General features: G+C 43.1%; 1 protein-coding gene across 2 annotated transcripts; it reads right to left on the minus strand.

Moving 5' to 3' along the window:
- Positions 1 to 1,407: 1,407 nt before the first annotated feature.
- On the minus strand, positions 1,408 to 19,884 carry taok1a (TAO kinase 1a). Of its 2 annotated transcripts, none has more exons than XM_086124679.1 (20): positions 19,395 to 19,884; positions 15,657 to 15,907; positions 13,499 to 13,570; positions 13,311 to 13,412; positions 13,180 to 13,225; positions 12,990 to 13,086; positions 12,740 to 12,853; positions 12,566 to 12,657; positions 12,262 to 12,355; positions 12,086 to 12,167; positions 11,846 to 12,013; positions 11,555 to 11,755; positions 10,737 to 10,871; positions 10,248 to 10,484; positions 9,996 to 10,124; positions 9,256 to 9,459; positions 8,380 to 8,619; positions 7,129 to 7,341; positions 6,450 to 6,632; positions 1,408 to 5,352 (listed from the first exon to the last, which is right to left on the minus strand). In XM_086124679.1, the coding sequence occupies exons 2-20, from the start codon at positions 15,786 to 15,788 to the stop codon at positions 4,816 to 4,818; spliced, it is 3,078 nt and encodes a 1,025-aa protein (XP_085980805.1). In that variant the 5' UTR covers positions 15,789 to 15,907; positions 19,395 to 19,884; the 3' UTR covers positions 1,408 to 4,815. The 2 variants fall into 2 exon arrangements, with proteins under 2 accessions (XP_085980805.1, XP_085980804.1); XM_086124678.1 differs by having other exon boundaries at positions 19,330 to 19,884.
- Between the last annotated feature and the right edge of the window lie 515 nt (positions 19,885 to 20,399).

Consider the following 20,399-nt stretch of genomic DNA (forward strand, 5'->3'; position numbering starts at 1 on the left):
TCTGTCTATGTGTACCCTGCTATTGGCTGGTAACCAGTTCGGGTGTACCCTGCCTACTGCCCGAAGACACCTGGGATAGGCTCCAGCATGCCCGCGACCATCGAGAGTATAAACAGAAAATGGATGAACATGATTGCTATCTTGGTAAATCTAAAGAAATTTTGGTCTCTTTATAATAACACTGGCTAAACACCGGTGGGACGAAATACGACGTCGTGGACGAGACTACAATTGTAGTAGAAAGGTATATATTTGGACAGAAAAAGGAAAGAAAGGAAGACAAACATACAGATTAATGGAGAGCGTGTCCGTCCGACCTCGAGCGTCGTGTCGTCTATACTAACTTAGCTGTTGTCGTAGCTAGCCTAGCTTAGCTGTTGTAGCACAAAGCTATTTGATGTGTGACGTCCGTTGCGTCAGCACTGATTGGTTGAAGCCAAAAGACGCGCGCGTGCGTACATGTTCGCGCTGATGCACGCACATCAGGAGCAGCGCACTATCGACTGCTGAGTCGCGCTTCACTCGAGTGGCGTCGCTACAGAGCCACCATCCTGGATCCGAAGTCGGCGTAGGCGACAAAGGAAGGAAGCCGTTGGAATGACGGAATGGACAGAATAGCCGACAGGAGGTGAAGCGGTCAGGGACGCAGACTCGTCGGCCGCTGCGCGTGGTTTGGCTTGATGAAGACGCCAGACACGATTTCAGTGGCGGAGTGCGGGGCGAACGAGACATCGAAGTGCGAACAGCTGTGGATGATGTCGTGGTCGAAGTGGGCACGGGAAGGGCAGCAGTTGAGGTTGAAGCCAAAAGACGCGCGCGTGCATCCACGTTCGCGCTGACGCACGTACAGTTGAGAGCAGCGGACTATTGACTGCTGAGTCGCGCTTCACTCGAGTGTCGTCGCTACAAAAATCCGTCTTTACTTCCGTCAAGTGCGTGTGATAGGTTTTCTGACACCGAAGTTTCCAAATAAAATAATTCTTGCTAACCCATGAAACGTATATTCATTATTAATGTATTTGCTTACCTCAGTGCCATCGATGTTTTCGTCAACATTCAATTTTAAACTAGCTGTAGCATGCTAATGCTAACTCGCCACCAAGTCAGGAATCTTATGAACGTTTACACTATTTTGCCCCCATTTTACGAGGCCGCTTCCAGCTTTGCAGCTAATGTTAGTACATAGGCGAGTTCTTGCGTACATTTCTTTTTTCAAACGTACTCACTCAAACGACAACCTATACAGGTAGGTGGCATTCCTCCCACGAATGTCGGTTCGAAGAGTACGATATCCGCCATCCGACACGCTGCGATCGCTTCCCTCCCAGGGACCAATTAGAGAGCAGAACTCGTGGTCATTTCATGGCGTCATAATCACGGCTAGGGGAAAAAAATATACACACACAATGGCCTTTTATACTAAAATTACTTTATTACATTTGATTTCTTTTCAATAATCCCTCTGCCGACACAATGGTACATTATAATACAAACAAAATAGTAGATTTTATTCTATTCATATTCTGTTTAATCATTTTTAATACAATTTGAATCAATTGAAGTGTCTGAGCATCTCGTTACGTGTAGCATCTTCATAAACTCTCAAGACCAGCTATACAATTTAATACAGGTTACAAGTTGTAGTGGTAATGCACCAAAAAAATAAAAATAAAATACTGACATCTTCAAAAGAAATGCTCTCATCTCACGTACTATATTTGTCACCGAAGTATTTTCTTGTGTGTGTGTGTGCGTGTGTGCGTGTGCGCGCTGGCCTCTGCATTAGATGTGACCATGATCACCGAAGAAAACATGGCAAGATCCGGGCTTGGCAACTATGGCACAGTGTTTGGACCACAGAAAAGGCGTCTGCCCTCTCTCTCTGTCGCCTCATTCAGAATCCATAACAGCGTTCAGTCAGTCAGTCAGTCAGTAGGACCCCCACCCCCCACAAAACAAAAAAGTAAAAAAAAAAAACAAATCCAGGTTGGTGGACAGATGGGGCCATTAACAATTATCCAATCAAACACAGAAACTGACAAAAGTGTAGGTTGGCATTGAGAGTGGGGGGTGAGGGTCTTAGGGGCAAAAATTTAAACTCTTGGCTTCTGCCGTGAGAAAAAGAACAAAATGGAAACATTGTTCCTATCGATACATCTGACAAATGGTAAGATTGCGTCTTTCCGATGGTTGTGGTGGTGTCACAAGAAATTGATGAACTTGCTCTATTCACATGTCAACTGTAAAGCCAATTTTGTCGGCTTTAAATTGTTACTATTATACATACAAAAAAAGGTCTGTAAAGAGTGAAACCTCCAAAGTCGAGAGCAATAGGAAATAGATGGTTGGATTTATATTGTTCACTTCTCTCGAAACTTTGTATGATCGAACGTTAACGTGGTCGTATAAAAGTTTCCTGTATGGTTCAAGCCTTTAAATTAGCAACAAAACACATTCATTTGTGTTACACGATTTGCAATTTTTGAAATTACAACATGGAAGTCAATTGGATTGTGTTCAACTTTGAAGGTTCCACCTGAGGCAATCTGCTTTCTTGCTGCTTTAAAGCACAGGTTGTCAAACTCAAGCCCGGGCGTTCCGGCCCACTGCCGTAATTCATGCAAATTAGGGGTCAATTTTATTTTGGCACCAAGTTTTGTACAGAAATGGACAATTCTTGTTACATTGAGCAGATGCTGCAAGCATTAAAAAACAAACAAAAGACAAAAACCTTTAAAACAAATTGGAAATCCGAGGTCATGAAACATTGTGGCATACAAATTCAAATAATTGCAGTGCAGGTCGTAATACAAGGGACTGCGTGTAAATTTTTATGCTTTTCTTTTCAGTCATAACGGCTCTCCGAGGGAATCCAAACAGTGGGTCAAATGAGTAAATGACACACCATCAATTTACAAAGAATGCAGAAGACTGATATTTTCACAGCAGCTACACTTCAACTGTCAAAGACAATCTAAAAAAAATGCAATATGGAAAAATCACGATTAAAAAAAAAGTTATTTTATTGCATGAAATTAAGCTTTTTTACAATTAGAGGTAACATTATTTCCTGAATAGGTTTGCACACACTGTATCTGGGATTTTGGCTAATTCCTCCTTGGAGTTCTTGCACTTTTGGGGCTTTGTCACATTTCTAATGTAGTCACTGCATTTACATGCTGACCAGAATTAACATGATAAAATACTTTATTGGGGGGAGGAACCCCCCCCGCCCCCCTGCAACACCCAATATTTAAAACTCCAATTGGATTCTCTGTATTTGCTCCCTCTGGATTCTGCCCATCATAGAAGTGCACAGACAACTAGACCTCGTCATTTTTTCTAAGTGGGGAAAATGTGCAAAACTGGCAACATTTGTATTTTTTGCACACCAACTACAATGTGGCCCACAGAAAAAAACAAGTTTGACAGCCCGTCTTTAAAGCTTTATTATCGTGCAATGCAAGCCGCTCCTGTCAAGTGTAAAATAAATGGCTAAGTGCTCAATGCCACATTTGTTTCTATTCTAACTTGCATGTTCTCACAAACACACGCGGGTGCTCAATTCAGTCAGTCCCAAAATGTTCTTTTCATGTCACTCCTTTATGTTGTCACCTCACCCGATGATGTGGCTCCCAGCCTGCTGTCATGGTCATGGCTTTTACCTGCATGTGACCAGCCTGAACATTTCCATCAGTTTGATGAACTAAGAAAGCCGCAACTCCAGTGGCTCCACACATTCAGTTAAATTGGGTTCCAACTCACACGCAGCAGGCTTGCCATGGACTGCACCGCAACCCCTCATCCCAACATCGCCTACTAGGTGCTTTTGTCAAAGCAAATCAAATATTTACTTTAAAAAAATTGCATTCAGCATAAAGTGCTTGGAAAAGGCAGCAGTTTTTGTTCCCCCTCTCTAAAAAAGGCACTGATAAAAATCAAGACATCTGATTTGTATTGTTTTTGAAGGCAAGGGTGTCACCTCTGGACACTGACGGGTCACTTCTACAGAGTACCACCCCTCGAGAAGGATGACTATTTAAAAAACTGTATTTACACGTTGCTCTCCACTTCTCAGTTTAAGACTACTCTGCACATCACCACTGTGTACACATCTGAATATATCTGGGACTTGTGGAAATAAGAGGGATCCTTAGAATGCTAAAGCAAGTACCCACACTGATAACATTTAAACCCAGGGTCTTGACATTTGGACATATGGGCAATCAATTTTAATATTACCAAAAAGAAACCAAACAGGAGGGCTTCTTTGAAATAGGGGGGAGGGGGGACAAAGTACTATGTTATGCATGAAACTGACCAATTGGAGGTTTCGCGCGGTATTTAACATTTAAGACTTGTGTTTTCATTCAAACAAGCTGAAAAGGCACCATTGTCAAGCTTGTGGCCTTGAACTGGAGGAAGAAAATGCTTATTTGGTTGTGACTTTTGGCTGGTGGTGGTTTAAATGGATCCCCATGGCCATCGCAGCAGGCTGGCATCACAACACTGTTTCAAACCACAATCAGCACTAGATGGGAGAGGGGAATATCATTATGAATGGGAAGGCTTACAATAGCGTTTATCAGTATGCTAATGTAACAAAGCTAAAGGATTAGTATCCTTTGTGTGTGTGTGGGGGGGGGGGGGGGGGGGGTCGGCTGCAGCTATTTGCAGCCCATTTGACCTGAGCAACATTGATTCAACCACAATCCACGTGTGGGTATGCACAGTAGAAAAAAATGGAGGGGGGGGGGGTATTTCTTTGTTGCTGTGTTTAGTTGGACTTGACATCTGTGCCAGCTGACAGAGGATTTATGTGTAGGACAGGTGGGACCCGTTGGATATTTGCGAGGTGACGCTGGTGCTCCTGCTCATGCCCTGATCGCCATGCCCTCCGGGCGGTGTCCTCCCGATGCCTTGAGGACTGTTCTGCGCGACGGTGCTGCCACGGGACACCGCTGAGGGGTGGCCCCACGGCTGCGGAGCCCCGCCTCCTTGCACGCCTTGACCCCAGCTCTGCGGCGTAGGCGGCCCGCTGGGACTAGAGTGGTAGTGGCGATGGCTGCCTTGGCGGCTCGACCCCGCCCCCAAGCTGCCGCCGCTCCACTGTGACCCGTGAAAGCTCCCTGATGACGGCTGCTGCTGCTGAAGATGGACACCCCAATTTGCCGGCGATCCGGGGTAGCTGTGGCCGAGGGCTTCTGGGGAGACGCTCGATAGCACCATGTTGCTGAAGCCCAGGCGCATGCTCTCCGAGTCAAATGCCTCCACCTCTCGCGCTTGACGCTCCAGCAGACTGCGGATTCGCTCCAAGCGATCGTTTTGCAAGGACATCATCTCCTCCTCGATCTGAAAGGCAAAAAGTGTTAAAAAAAAAAAGGCCACACGTGGCTGTTCTCCAAGCTTTGCGTCGCCAGAAATAAGAAAAATACACAGCAAACTCTTCTCTATTGCTGGCTCAGAGTTTGCGGTCCTGGTATTTCAATGTTGTGAAAGTGCTACATAAATAGATGGGGGGTTTTTTCAGTCCAGATAGACATGGACTATTATATTCGGATAGCAAAAATATCACGGTATGACTCTGTATTAAAAACATAGCTCTAAAATAACCTTTTCTGAAATACCTGGGTAAATTTTTTTCCCCCCATTGAACGCACACTATTTTATTTAGATGTATTTATCTATATTATTTTACATAATATTGCATGTTTGGTCCAGCGAAAACACACAGCTTAAATAGATAATTTTATTTTAAATATTCTAAGTCAATGGCCTATCACCGGTCAGCGTTTTAATTATTTATTTATTTTTTTCAACAGACCTATGGGCTACTAATATTGACAATGCACCTTAGTTAAAGCAAGCATCTCTGTTTGCAAAGTCTCTTCAGTCTTGCTCCCTCCCTCCACCTCCATGCATAACTGCTCACCCCTCCCTTCTCTGCTTAGTGAGAAGGAGAAAAAAAAAGTTTGGACGTTAATTGGAGGCAATTTAAGTCAGAGACAGCTAGTTTGCTCAATGAGGTAAATGAGCTTGTTTACTTGCCAGATGAGTAGAAGCAACCTGTGGCTAAAGCTAAACTGTGTCAAGGTTTTTACTTCTGAACCTGGATTTGGCACCTCTGACTTTGAGATCATGTAAGTGTTAGTTTGGGAAAATAAATACAATTTGTTTACTGTAAATACAGGTATCCGCACACTGTTGCACTGTATAATATTTTGGTGTTATCCATTTCTCTTCCTACTACTCAAAATAATATATTTTTGAATTTGTTAGAATTATATTAAAGTGTGAATGTAAAAAACAAAAAACAAACTTGAATAAATGCTATGAATACCATATTCAATTACCTGCAAACATTTGATATTCGCATTAGAGCTTGGTCCCTGATCTCCGTAAACAGCGAGGGTTCACTGCATGACCAACAATTAACCCATAGTGCGAACCTTTTGTTCCAGCAGCGCTCTGCGTAGCGACACCCTCTGTTCCAGATCTTTCCTCTCGCGCTCATGCTGCGCGTCTGTCTGCATCTTGATCTTGCTCTGATAGGCGTTCAGAAGCTCCAGCTCCTGCTGAAGCTGCATTTTAAGGCCCTGGCACTGGGACTCTTGAGTCTCATCCAGACGAAGCTGGGGAGTGAGACACAAAATCATTGCGTCATCATTGAAGACCACAAATGTAATGCCATTTCTGAAAGCCCCCCCCCCCCAGAGTTTGTAAACTGTTCCACCCCTGGTAAAGAAAATGATATGGCATTGTGAAAGATGTATTGTGATGTGATAATTTACCAGTCTGTTAATTGGGAGTTTATGAGTGGGCACCTTGCCTTTACTTGTACAAATGCAGTTTACCACATCATCATGTGTGCCACAACAGATTGTTGCGTTCTTTCCAAAATGTGCAATTTTTAAAATTTGTACATTTATCTAAAACTTAGAAAACAAATCAATTACTGATATCTTGACATATTTGTATGAATGGGTTAAAATAAATGATTTAAAAGACCACTAGAGTGCTATTTAGCAAGTTACCGCAGTGTTTATACGAGACACTAATTGAGGAGAGTGCAGCAAACAAAACGACATATCTGATACCTTGCATAGTTCAAGGCATAGTTGGACTCACCGCCTGAGTGGACAGCATCTCATTGATGGAGTGGTCGTACTGCTCAGCCAAGATGGCGAGTTTGCGGTGCTGCTCCTGCTTCAGGCGCTTGAGTACAGCCTTGTGCTCCGACTTTGGTGTGGTGTCCAGCAGGTGATTCCTCAGCGCCTTGTACTGTCGGGTCTGGATCTTGCAGGTGTCCTGGAATTGCTTCTTGATCTGTAGCTCTTTGGACTGCCAAATTTGAATTTAGAGTCAAAACTTCTGTTCATGAACTCCATTTGTTCCAAAAAGTCATTTCCCCCCCCCCCCCCCCCTCTCTAAATGAATGGAGAAGTTGTATGTCCCACCTACATCAAGTTTTTTCATGGAATTATGTAAAAATAAAAACATTAAAACACACGATATCACGAAAGAACACAAAAATAAACACAATTAGTCTTTGGCGCAAGCTTCGGATAATCTGTTGCTCGAGTGAAACGGAAAAAAGGAGCGATTAATGCACCGTAAGACTTTCGCATGTGGGCAACGAGAGCTGCAGTCGTTCCTTTAAAAAAGACAAACGGTCAAACACAAATATACAAAATAAAATCATTTCCAAGGAGTTGGTATAGGCCACGACTCAGCCCTCATGCTCATACTGAACTAAGCGGCCACCTAACTCCAGCTCCTGACGTCTCATACGGCCTGATCAACTTTGAGATTGAGAAATAATCTAATTGAGTCCCCCCCCCCCTCGATATTGCAGTTACAATTCATTTTTTCAAGGTCCTCCCATGGATTTTTTTCTTCAACAAAAACTATAAATAAATCGGTCTGTGTTACAATAAAAATATCTGATTGATTCTACATAAAAGTTTGGGTTTCATACATTCGGTTTATCCTAAAACAAATGTAAATTAACCATAACAATATGAAACAGTTTATCTACTCTGATTCGGGCTTGTGTATGGTAGTGTGTATGGAATATAATGCCATTTAGTGGTCAACTAATACAATGCTACAACCTCAGGTCGAAGCGCGTGGAACAACAACCCCATGAAGCACGCACACTATACGGTGTCAAAGAGAGACCAAATGTCACAAGCCTAACACCCATTTCTTCAGCTTCAGATGTGCAAGCAAAATGTTATCCCCAAACAACTTCCAATATTCCCATCAAATGACAAAGTGTAGCCTTTACGATCTGAAAACGGCATTTTACTGCATTGTGGTATCGATTTGAATTGGATCCATTGCTCAGCCCTAGTGGACAGGAAAGGCACTTCTCACCTTGAGGCTTTTGGGTTGTTGGCGAACCTCCATAACATGCTTGCGTCTCAGCTCTCTCTCCCGCCTCTTGTTGTACTCCTGCTGGTTGGTGAGCTCCGTCTGGTGCTGCAGTCGGATGAGCTCCGCCCGCGTCCTCTGGATGGTGTTGAGCTGGCGGAACTCCAGCTCTTGCATGGACTCGTGGTGCCGCAGGAGCATGGCGTGTTCCAGGTCCTTCTGGGTCTGACGTTTGTTCAGCTCCTGGTTGAGGGCGACAGGGAAGAGAATCAGTACAAAGGCAAATACCATACAAACCAGCATTCTTCCTGGTTTGTATGAATTTGATTTACTTTTTTTCCCTGTTTTTAATGAATGCGAGTTTTTTTTTAGGTCTTTAATTTGGAAAAAGTCATATTTTTGTTTTTCACTCATGAAGGGTTCAGTGAATGTGCATATGAACTGGTTGGGTTCGGTGCCTCTAACAAGGTTAAGAAGAACCACATAGAAAGATTTACCCGATGCACAAATAGACACCCAAGGACACTTTACAATAAAGGTAGAACATAAAAACACTCCACTCAAAATTAGTATACAAAAATATGATAATGGTTGCTATCTCCCCAAATTGCTTTTTTGATAGTTTGTAGGGATTACACTGCACTGGATTTTACCAAATGCAAAACAGAAGCCTAAGGCTGTAAAATGTGTCATGAATAGTCTCAACACGTTTGTATTTTAGAATTGTATAAAATGAAGAATAAGAACATTTGAAAAAGGATAAAACTCAAGTAAATAATGAACAAAAAATGAGTTTGAGACAACGGGTCGTGGCATAAAGCCATTACAATTTTGCCAATTACCCAATCAAGAATCAGTGTAATACAGGCGGCTACTCACCTCGCGCACTAAATCCTGCTCGATGTTGTGGCGAGCGATCAGGATCCTCCGTTTGAACCTGCGCGACTCCAATTCCAGATACTGCCTTTGTCTGCGCTGCAGGTTTGCCTCCTCTTCGGCTTGGAAGTGCTGGAAATTCTCTTTCTGCTTGGATAACCACTCTTGCTTTTCCTTCTTGGGTGTTGACTGGTTTTCATTCAGCTCCTACAGGGGCAAAACACATTAAGGTGAACAACACACCTACGTGACGTTGACAGATTTGAATGTGCTTTTGAAGGTACAGGGGGGGCCCCCTTGCTTTACGATTCAGTTTCAATCCTCTGGTGGCAACTTACCTCACCGCAATATATCACTGACTCTATAGTAAAGTCATCACTGAAAACATTTGTATGAAAAATACTTTTCGGCTGCCTCATGAATATGACGACAAATTCTAACAGGCACTTCATGAACTAGTTCACTGAACGCCATTTCATAACCTCGAAATGTCATAATTAAGAGTAAATAATTGTATTCAAAACACTTCTAGATCAAACATATAAAGCAATCAAATTCCCATCCAATATGTATACCAACATGTATGGTGGTAACTAAGTGTCACAAGGTACATGACCACGTATTCTTAAACCGATGCAAAAATTAATTCATGCCGTGTCGTTTGCAACCCTGGCAAGTGGTATGTTAGGACCAACATACACCGTGGCCCCCTTGTTGTCAGAAAGCAGGTGAGGATTCACGACCTCTTTCAGTTGTTCCTTGCGCAGTTTGTACTCCCGCTTCTGTGATTCGAGGAAGCTGTTGAGTTCCTTCTTCTGCTGGCTCTGGATGTGTTGGTGGAATTTCTTCTCGTCGTTGCTGAAGGTTTTTGTCTGTTGAAAGACAGCGCACAGGAGGACCATCACATGACAGGAAATAAAGAACCCCCCCCCCCCCCCGGAAAAAAACAGACTTTTTTTGGACAGCAAAAGGTTTAAAAAAAAAAAAAGGCCTACATCCTTCTCCATGGAGCCTTGGTGCTTCTTAATCAGCTTCTCCATCTCCTGAGCAAAGCTGTTCCTCTGGTTCTCCAGCTCCTTATCCAGGCGAAGCCGATGCTCATCCATCTCTGCCTTCAGCTTGTTCTCCAGGGCCATCAGCTGTTTCTGGTGCTGCCGCCGCATGCGCTTGTACCCCAAGATCTGCTCCCTTAATTCAGAGTCCTGCTCATGCTCCTTAATCTGCCGAGTGAGCTGGTGAGTATGGCAGAGGAAGAACTTCAATATTGTATCGTGTACTAGTGTGCGAAATATAGCACTACCAGTGGGGTGGGCGACATTACTAGTGAGGCAATGAGTTATACGAGTGCACCCGACACCAGAGCTGGGGTGAGGACAAAGCACACACCAGTACATGATATAATCTGGATATATAGGATATCAAAGAATGCTCAAACAACTTTGCAGAGTTTCCTTGATTCAAAACAACACAGTACAAGCTATTACCACTGAGGCTGTGCGAATTGTCGCAAAGTGTTCACGGTTCCGTTTCGGTCGCGGGGCGTTGGCGGGTTGGGTTTGGGACTGAGGCTCAGTTGACCGCACATGAGGTTCGGAATCTTTGTTGTGCGCTCCTTTCTCCTGAAAGTTAAGCACGACAGTCATTCGTCACCAAATAGATAACAGCTATCATAAAAACATTATTACCAGGCATTTTCTTGATCAAAGCACATATTTGACATTGGAAAAACATCAGCATTATGTCGGTTATTTAATTAAAATGCCCCTTCCATGCACTTTCAACCGATTTAAAATTAGTAAAACACTGACTACTGCGATTGGCTGGCAACTGATTCAGGGTGTCCCCCGCCTACTGCCCGTAGACGGCTGGGATAGGCTCCAGCACCCCCCGCGACCCTAGTGAGGATCAAGCGGTTCGGAAAATGGATGGATGGATGGAAAACACTGACTAAACACAAAAAATGTACAGTATGTCTTTAGCGTATTAATAACATACTGCACACATTAAGATTTTCTTCCCTTGCTTTTAAATAACTCTCCGCCATGCTCTACTCACATTGAAATGTATTCAAACTTCTTTCTAAACACAATGGAAAACGCATTGACCGCAACACGTGGGCTGGTAATCACTGTTGTAGTTGTTTGTAACATTATTTAACAAATAGCCAGACATAACCCAACAAAATGGATGTCAAAGTACCGTTAAAAAGGCATCAAATGAGTTCCACGTTGCAACTCACAAACAACTACCAACGCGGTTACAATATAAGTGCAATTGACAAAGCAATAACATTGTGTTTTACCGGTTTGACATGTATGACAGAGCTGTTGGACATGACAGTGTGGTCCCCCTCCATGTCCACCTCGCTTTTGTCGTCACCGGCATCCGTCAGGCTGTTGACGGAGCTGCTCTGGGAGCTGGCGCTGATGGACATACTGGGAATGGACTGATTGCTCCCCACGCTGTTCACCGTGCCTGTTCTGCTGACGCTGTGTTCTGGCTCCTAAAAATAGCCCGACAAATACGGTGTCAAAAACAAATGCTCATTCTGTTAAAATGACAAAGACAGAAAAAGAGGCAACGGTTGACAGACCTCCTCTTCATCCGGAACTTCAGTTGTGGGACCATTGTGGGCTTCATGAAACAAGATCTTCTTCATTTTGCGATACTGCAAATTGTCCAGCTCTCGCACCGCATCCTTTGTCCGATTTATTAGGTCTAGTAGAACCGATTCGGGACGTTCACGCTGGACAAACGCGTGCTAAAGAAAGAACACATCGCATTAGCATTTAAATGATGATAATTCCCTTGCAATGACTTTTTTAGTGCTGACCTTTAAGAGCTCCTCGGAGTTCGGCCTATCTTGGGGACATTTCTGAAGGCAAGAATCTACAAAGTTTCTGAAATAATCCGTCCTAAAATGGGGGAATACAAGACACAAACAGTCGCTTTCTGGTATTTGTCTTTTTGGGGCGACAAAGCTCAAACAGAAATGGAACTGCAACTCACCATTCACAAGACTGCAGCATGGGGCTTTCATTCTGTGCTATGTGATACAAGGCACTCATTGCATTCATGTTGAACAGTGGAGGCTTCCTCTCAGCTACAAACCAAACATATGTCAGGCTACAATATATCAGCTTTGAGATTTGAAATATTACTTGAGTGAACGCTGGCGCGTTTTGGCTGCCGCTGCTCAACCCGTATTGTTTTGTGTTTTTTGCTATTGTAAAGTGTCCTTGGGTGTCTTGAAAGGCGCTTATAAATAAAATCTATTATTATTATTATTATTACTGCATTTCAGTGACTTTACCTAATTCAATGCAAGTTATTCCCAAAGACCAGATGTCCACCTTTCCGTCGTACTGGCCCTCATCCATAGCCAATATCACCTCTGGGGCCATCCTAAAAGCAGACAAAAGCATATAAATGATGATCGCTCTTAAAAAATGTGTGCGGTGTTCAATGCTGGCGTTATTCAGCATACCAATATGGCGTCCCAACAAAGGAGTTGGCAGGGCAGGCGATGGAGGCCGAGCCAAAATCAGCGAGTTTCACCTGGCCTGGCTCTGTCAGCAAGATGTTTCCTGCCTTGATATCTCTGTCCAACACATGAGTGGGAGGGAGGGGGGGTCGGGGTGGGGTGGGGTTAGGGATGGATGATAACAACTCTGTACAGAAGAGAGAAAGCCCGAGGCCATTGCTGTTTGCAACACGCTTTGCTCCTGAACACTCACCGGTGAATCATGTTGTGGGAGTGAAGATAGGCCAAACCTTGAAGAGCACCATGGGTAATTGCAGCAATTTCAACCTCTTGTAGGGGCTTCTTGTGCACTGGAGAAGGTAAAGAAAACAGCCGGCAACATTGTAAATCTGGAAGGGGGAAAAAAAAGTTAAGGATTCATGTGATGAAAACTTTTGACTCACCTTCTAACAGATCTGAAGCAGAGCCTAGACAATACTCCATCACCAGCTGTAATATACAAAATATAGTTAAAAACTGTGTAAACACTCTCATCAAAGCATCCATGACCTCCACCATCCACATTATTTCTTACCCAAGCCGTGTGCTCTCGCAGGTAACATCCTTTGTACTCAATACTGTTTGGGTGTTGTATTCTCTGCAGGAATTTCACTTCCTTGATTATGTCTTGCCATTTCTGAAGAGTGTACAGAAGAAGATAAAGTCAGATGGCAAACCAAAAAAGCAAATAGTGACTGCGCAAACAACTCTTGGGAGTGCTACCTCGCTGGACTGCTTTCCACTGTAAGACATCTTCTTGATGGCCACAACCTCACTTGTTCGCACATCCTGTGCCTAAATAAAACACACAGGATCACACAGGATGCTGATGAGATCATCCTCATGAATATTAGAGTGCATCAAAGCCATGTTTTGGTTTGCGTGATCATCTTCACACTTAAAAGGTTGTGGGTTCGATTGGTGACCATGCCAAAGTATTAAAACACACGCACATGTTTTTAAAATTTTTTGGGGGGAGGGAGCTTACCCTATTTATGGTATGTTTTATCGAAAACTCTGTAATGCAACTAGGTTACTTTATATTGTTCTTTTTACATGTCTCTCACTGAACTGGATGTTGTTTTTCTGGGATGTTGCATTCTATATTAGTGTACCTAATTGTTTAACCAGCGAGTATCTCTACTGGGGTTGAACTTACATTACTGTAAAACGGCTGTGTCAACCACCAGGATTGAAGACTACAATAAACTCAAGTTTTGCTTGTTAGAATAATTCCTTTTTCACAATTTAAAACATGCTCCCAAGTGCCTTAATAGGACTGTTATGAATGAAACTTTTTAGAATCGATTATCTTATCAATTACTTAATAATCGACAACTAAGGCTTGAAGATTTTCAGGAATATGAAAATGCACATCTCTACAAGTTTTTAGAAGTTAGTGTATATTCACACTATACTTCCGTGTAAGTGGACATTTTCATATAAGCCAGAGTCTGGTGCTGTGGTCCTTTGCCTCACAACTGCCTCTTACAGTCGTTAGTATCTATCTGCTCCAATGGCCCGCTAGAAGTGGAAATAAGGACTTAACTTGTGCTGAGACAAGTCTAACCGGGCATGACGATTGGGATGGGACGTACTGTGATGAGGCTTAAGCTTGTTTGGTGCAAGTTAACTTAAAAAGCACCAAAGCCTAAGCTGCACTTTGTGAAATTAAATGGGCGCTCACATAAGCATCATTTGCAAAATGAATACACTACATTGTGTAATCTACAAACACCACAGTGCATATTAGTAATGGTATATTGAAATATACTGTAATATTCATACCATGTTACCTCGAGTATGTGTCGGCCAGTCGGCTCGAAGTCCTGTGTATATATGTCTGTGTTCCTGCATCCAAGGTGAGTAATTACATTTGTCCTTTTTTAGGGATGCCAAACAAATTTTTGTTGCAGGCCATATTGCAGTTTTGGTTTCCTTCAAAGGGCCGTAATGACTGTGAACTCTAATAAGGGTCTGATTGCCTCACGTCATACATACACAACAAATTTATGAACTTTTTTTTAATTACAGGCCATTAAAAACTGTTTGAATATTACATTTATTTTTAATGAGGGAGGGATCGGTAACGAAGAATGCTTGCAATTTCTCAACATTTTTGAAAGTAAAGATAATTTACAATTTTGGTATTTTAGCAAGAAACATGAGGTCAATGCCGATATGCTTTCGCGGGCCTTATAAAATGATGTGACGGGCAGGATCTGGCCCGTGGGCCTCGCGTTTGACACCTGTGGGTTGGCATATTTTGAATTTCAGGGTACCCCTCCTTGGAGATCCGCAGTCTCTGTACTACGTGAATCCATCTGCAACAAAAATCTGTACGAAAAACACGCAAATGCCCAGGCATGGTTCTGGGGACCGCAAACCTGGTTTTAAAATGAATAAATATCTCAAGATCAGGTTCATAATCCGATAAACTCATGCAATTCAGTGCATCCAACAACACAGAGCTCGGTCTTTGCTTCTGACTTTGACATGAGAGTGCTTCAAGAAGTCTGGTCATTGTGTAAAAATGACGGATCTATGCCCAGTCTTATCATGGCTGGACAAAGTAAGTGTGCCGGAGGTGTGATTAAAATTATCCCAAATGTGGTGTGACAAAATCTGGACAGCTAATTTACATAAACTATTTTGAAGCTTTATTTGGCTTCATATTTGTTGGTGAGACGCACATTCCAGAGATCAATCATTTGAGTGCAGGCGACCAAAAATAAATAAAAAATAAAAACATTTGCCACAACAGGTTCACTTTGAGGCAAACACCTTTGAAGAGACAGGGAGTAAATGAGCACCCCTGGACTCCACTTTCAGAAATACAATAATATGGCACCCATACTCATTAATGGGGGCATCTACTCACAAAATATACGGCGCCAAAGCTGCCATGTCCTATCTCGCGCAGGTCAGAGAAGAGCTTCTCGGGATCTTCCTTGAAGAAGAGCTCCGCAATTTCGGGGTCCTTGAGGCTCCCCGTCCGACTGCTGTTGGGCATAGTTGGGAGATTGTAGGGGGTGATGCCGCTGCCGCCAAACTATCTGGGTCTGCGGCAGCGACTAAAAAGCCCCCACCGACGGCTCATTTGCAGGACAGTTGTCTCATATGTTGTCACCACTGAAAGCAAAGAAAAATAACATTACAATGACATTTACAAATGTATATTAGCTGCCAAACTCTGCAGATGTAACCAGCAGGGGTATCACTGCTATGCAAAATGACATGGTCGAACAGTTAAAAGTCAGCATCTGTTATTTTGGAGGGCTTTTAGTAGTATGGTATTGCTGGCATAGTGTATTATATATAACATGTACACCACCGTTATTCTGGATTGGCAAGGGGCAATTTAGCAGCACCATTAATTAATATTTTCATGCTCAAGGTATGCAATTCAGATGAAATGTTAAGGGAGGAAGGGAAAAAAAATTCACACTAACCTCCAGAGGTTAAACCACTCCGCAAGGCTTTCATGTGTATGTTTAGCCTTTTCCTTTAACTTTATGTGTGCGACTGTGTGTGGATGTGATGCTACCAGAGCAGTCTACCAGCGATGGTAGAGGAAAGAAAATGTAACAACAAGCTTAAAAGCATTGCGGCTAAGTGATAAAGAGATCATTGTCCTATCTATGTCGACGTCAATACAAAAATAGAATTTCACCGCCGGTAAGGTTAGCTTTACATGACGCACAAGATTCTGATCAAAGAGTCACTACATATTTTAGATTTTGACATAAACAGCACTTGTATGACAACTATCCACCAAGTAAACCTCTCTCCTATCCCTAAACAACTGCACATCTAACACACACACACACTGCTATAACTATTTGACACAACACATAACTTGTTGAATAATCGGCGGTGTTATTTATTTCAAGCTTGCAAGAGAAACTTGACTATTCAAGATGCAATGGGAACAATGATGTCTAATTCGGGGGGGGGGGGGGGGGGTAGAGGACATCCTAGGGTAGCACAAGATAAGTCAGTCGCCATGGTGGCAACTCCAGTCATGAGATCAGGAGGGCAGTGTCCTGAAAGCCCGCACCTCACACTGCTACCACCGCTGCCATTGGTATGCTGATAGACAAATGTCTCACCCCCTGACAAAAGTCCCCGAGGTGACAGCACACTGCTTCACTTGTCAGATGCCTAAATGTGACAAAGCATTCCAATGATCGGACTTCTCGTCAAACCTGTACGCTCCTAGAAAACATGTCCTCAAACATATCACAGGCTACTGATTTTCGTACCGTCAAATGCGGGGTTGATATGGTTTAAAAATCTTTGTAACCCGCTCTAGTTCTGGATAGGGAAAATGAGCAATGGGAGAAAAGAACTCCATGTTGGTTTGTGGGGAAATGTGGGTTTCTCTTGCTTGTTGTTTAAAATTACATACAGCAGGCGGTGTCGAAGAGGTCAACAAATCCTGTCATGTCAAAACTTTCATGTAGTTAAGGCAGGGCTATTTATGCCATCTCTGGCTTCTGCCATACAGATGTAGAGTGTAAAAAAATTACCCTCAGAGACTCGCTTAGGCCAACGTGGCTCAGATGATCAGCTGCAAGCAGATGCTGAGCCGAAAGTCACAAGACTTCCCTTTGCCTGCCTGGGAGAACCAGCGCCTCAGATCAGGCAATTTTTTTTTTTTGGTTTCCAAATAGTAAAAAAGTCACAACTTCACACAGATGGAGCAGGCCACATCCCCGAATTAAAGGGAACATATTGTGGAAATATTACATTTTAATGTTTCTAATAGTCAGGTCTCTGTGATATAAACAACATAAATCTTTATCTGCCCCTCTTAGGACAAAGTGCCTGTGACCAAGGCATTCTGCACTTCCTCACCACAGAAATTAAAATTAAAAAATGAATAGCGAGCCAAAGACATGATCAGCTCGTTGGGGTGGAATTCCAGGGCAAAATTATCACTTAAAAACGGGCAAATACTTCCATTGGTGTTTGTGTTTTGATGATATGTCCATGCACCACAAAAATGCTGTCATTATATTGGGCCCTCGTTTGTTTGCCACACTTTGGACTTGTCTTGTGCGAGTAGAAGTGAACAGCTGATCGCCAAACCCTCGACATAGAAGGTGGTAGAAGACATGAGCCAGCAGGAATGCGGTGGTCATTCTAATATCAGGGCTCACCATTTGGCTGGCTTTATGAAGGCTTGCTCACTGAAAACAAAAACTCCCCCACTAAAACTAGCCTATCATTTTCTATAATTCCTAAAGAAAGCGTGTCACAGACACGTTATTAAGACACCTGGTAAGTGGTTGATATTAGAACAAAAAAGGCATACTACATACAATGTCTCCATAAAAGCCTAATTACCCTATGGGTGACTGCGCCTCTTTTATTACTATTGTTTCAACCAGCAATTGTCGTGGAGTGAATGAGCTTTGTTGCCGCACTCCGTGACGGTATTCTCTGCCGACATGCGTGAACGAGGACGACTCATACCTTCACGCGAGACACCTTGTTGCACCGCAGCATGCGCTCGTGCAAGAATGCGGCAAGACGAGACAACTGAGCTGGAGGGTTGGTATTCCCAATTCATGCCTTTGCCATGTGGCATATCTCACCACTTCCTGTTCATACAGCTAGAGAGCAATTAACGCTTCAGTATCTCCACATTATACCAAAAAAGGAATTCATTCGTGGGTTCAGGAAGGAAAGTAAAAGACTCTTAGTGTCTGCTTGGGTGTAGTAATGTCATGGGTGTTTTGCTCTTTGGCATTAATTTGCAAATACGTTAAGTGGATCCTACAGCAGTCAGTATTCCACATATTAGATTGCAATTGAGTCCTCAGACCTTACATAACACTATCAACTAGCAGAACAAACATTTAGTGAAGGTAATATATTTGACATTTCCTTTTGATACATAACCTGAACATCAAAAGGACCACATACATTTTTGTTCGTAGTAGAGCCTGTAATATTTTCATCCACGCTCATGTCAAACTGGAGCTAAGTATCTCGGTGCTAATTACATGAGAAAACATTCTTTACGAGCCACATATATCGGAGTTATATCAGAGATAAAGCTAACCCCGTAGCCCACTTTGACTAGCCAAACGAGATTACCTGTGGTTAGTGAGTAAAGCCCCCTCCTAACCCCCCCCGACGTGGTCAAGTTGCAACACAAGTAGCTTTAGAGATTATCTCATCCTTGTCACTTTTCTACGACAGCCTCTCGGGGAAATAAACTCACTTGAGCTGTGTTACAAACGGTTTCCAAATGGTGTGGTTCGAGCAGATCCCCGACTAGTCGCCCAGCGTTGGCTGTGATGTTAGCACCAAACTTGACGTTAGCAAGATGAACTTACGTGTCATGTGTTAGAACAAGCCCAACAATGCGCGTTACAACTTTTGAATGTTATCAAAACATAGCGTGTAGTTCGGTATTTGAGAGTTGAGGGGCACAACATACAGTTCGAGTCCGTTCAGTAGAGATAAGAGACATTGGGAGGCTTCGCGACAGGGACAGGGTTGTTTGCTACGTTAGCTTAGCGACTTAGCTCCGAACTCACCGTCCTGTGACAGGCCAGCTCTCGGGAGGCACTGGAGAAATCTCGTCAAATTCAAAGCAATTTACCAAAAAATTAAGTGGTCCCTCCTTTCTCATCCCTTTGCTCCGTGGCCGAATTAGCGTGTCGGATTCCTGCCGTTCTCTAGGCTGTCACTCGATGGTCACATGAAGACGAATAAGTTTATTTACGTAAAAAATAAAAAACACAAAAAGAAGAAAGGACAAAAAGGAAGAAACGACAATCCACGGCCTACGAAGTAACTGGGGATGGCAGAATGGTCGAATCCCACTCCCGGGCAAGGCAGGTCCAAAGATGGCTGCCGAGGGCTGCCTCCGCCGCCTCCCTTGTCGTCAAAAGAAAAAAAAAAAGTTGAGGGTAAAAACGTCAGTGAAGTTCAAACAGCTCCCAAAACGGCCTTTTGAACGAGCCACGATAGTGTCCGCCGTGCGCTCGGGTTACGTCAGAAAAAAGCCGAGCACGTCAGCATGCCACTTGGATGTTAACAAACTCAGGGCCGAGCGTCCGCCTGGCTTCGACGCACTCGAACAGTTCCGCCCTGCCTGCCTGTTGCACTCAACTCTCTCTGACCCACAAACACTAGGAGGTGGAGACATTCCAGGCCAATAACACTTCATACACAAAACACGACCTTTTTGTTCTTTAAATACCAATCTTATCGATCAATTTTCCAACTGTGACGTTGATTGAGATAAAAATTCCTGTGTTGACACTTATTTTATAACTAAGATTGAACATGGATGGTCGCATATGAAGCAGGGCCTAACCAATATGCATTGTTTTTTTGCACTTATTTTGCAACATCTTTTCATTTACAACTTCGACAATAGAGCTACTGGTTTCCATTCTTCATACATTTCAGTGCTTAATCTGCAGTACTTTCATACTACATTTAGAATAATGTAATCATTTGACTCACAAATATAATATTTAGGACTTTTACATTGGCTGTTTCAGTAAAGTAGATGATTATGTTGCAGCCGCATTTGGCCCGCTGCGCCTTTAATCTGGCTCATGAGCATTTACATGATCAGGAGTCCGGAAATATTTTT

This window comes from Hippocampus guttulatus, chromosome 12, assembly GCF_054856545.1.
Source record: "Hippocampus guttulatus isolate MCC_2025c chromosome 12, RoL_Hgut_1.0, whole genome shotgun sequence".
NCBI lineage: Eukaryota > Metazoa > Chordata > Actinopteri > Syngnathiformes > Syngnathidae > Hippocampus > Hippocampus guttulatus.

Coding starts and splice junctions, on each gene's coding strand:
- taok1a (XM_086124679.1), bottom strand. CDS start 15,788: ATGCCCAACAGCAGTCGGACGGGGAGCCTCAAGGACCCCGAAATTGCG. Junction 13,413..13,498: donor GTGGAAAGCAGTCCAGCGAG/GTAGCACTCCCA, acceptor TACACTCTTCAG/AAATGGCAAGACATAATCAA. Junction 13,087..13,179: donor TGCTTCAGATCTGTTAGAAG/GTGAGTCAAAAG, acceptor TACCTTCTCCAG/TGCACAAGAAGCCCCTACAA.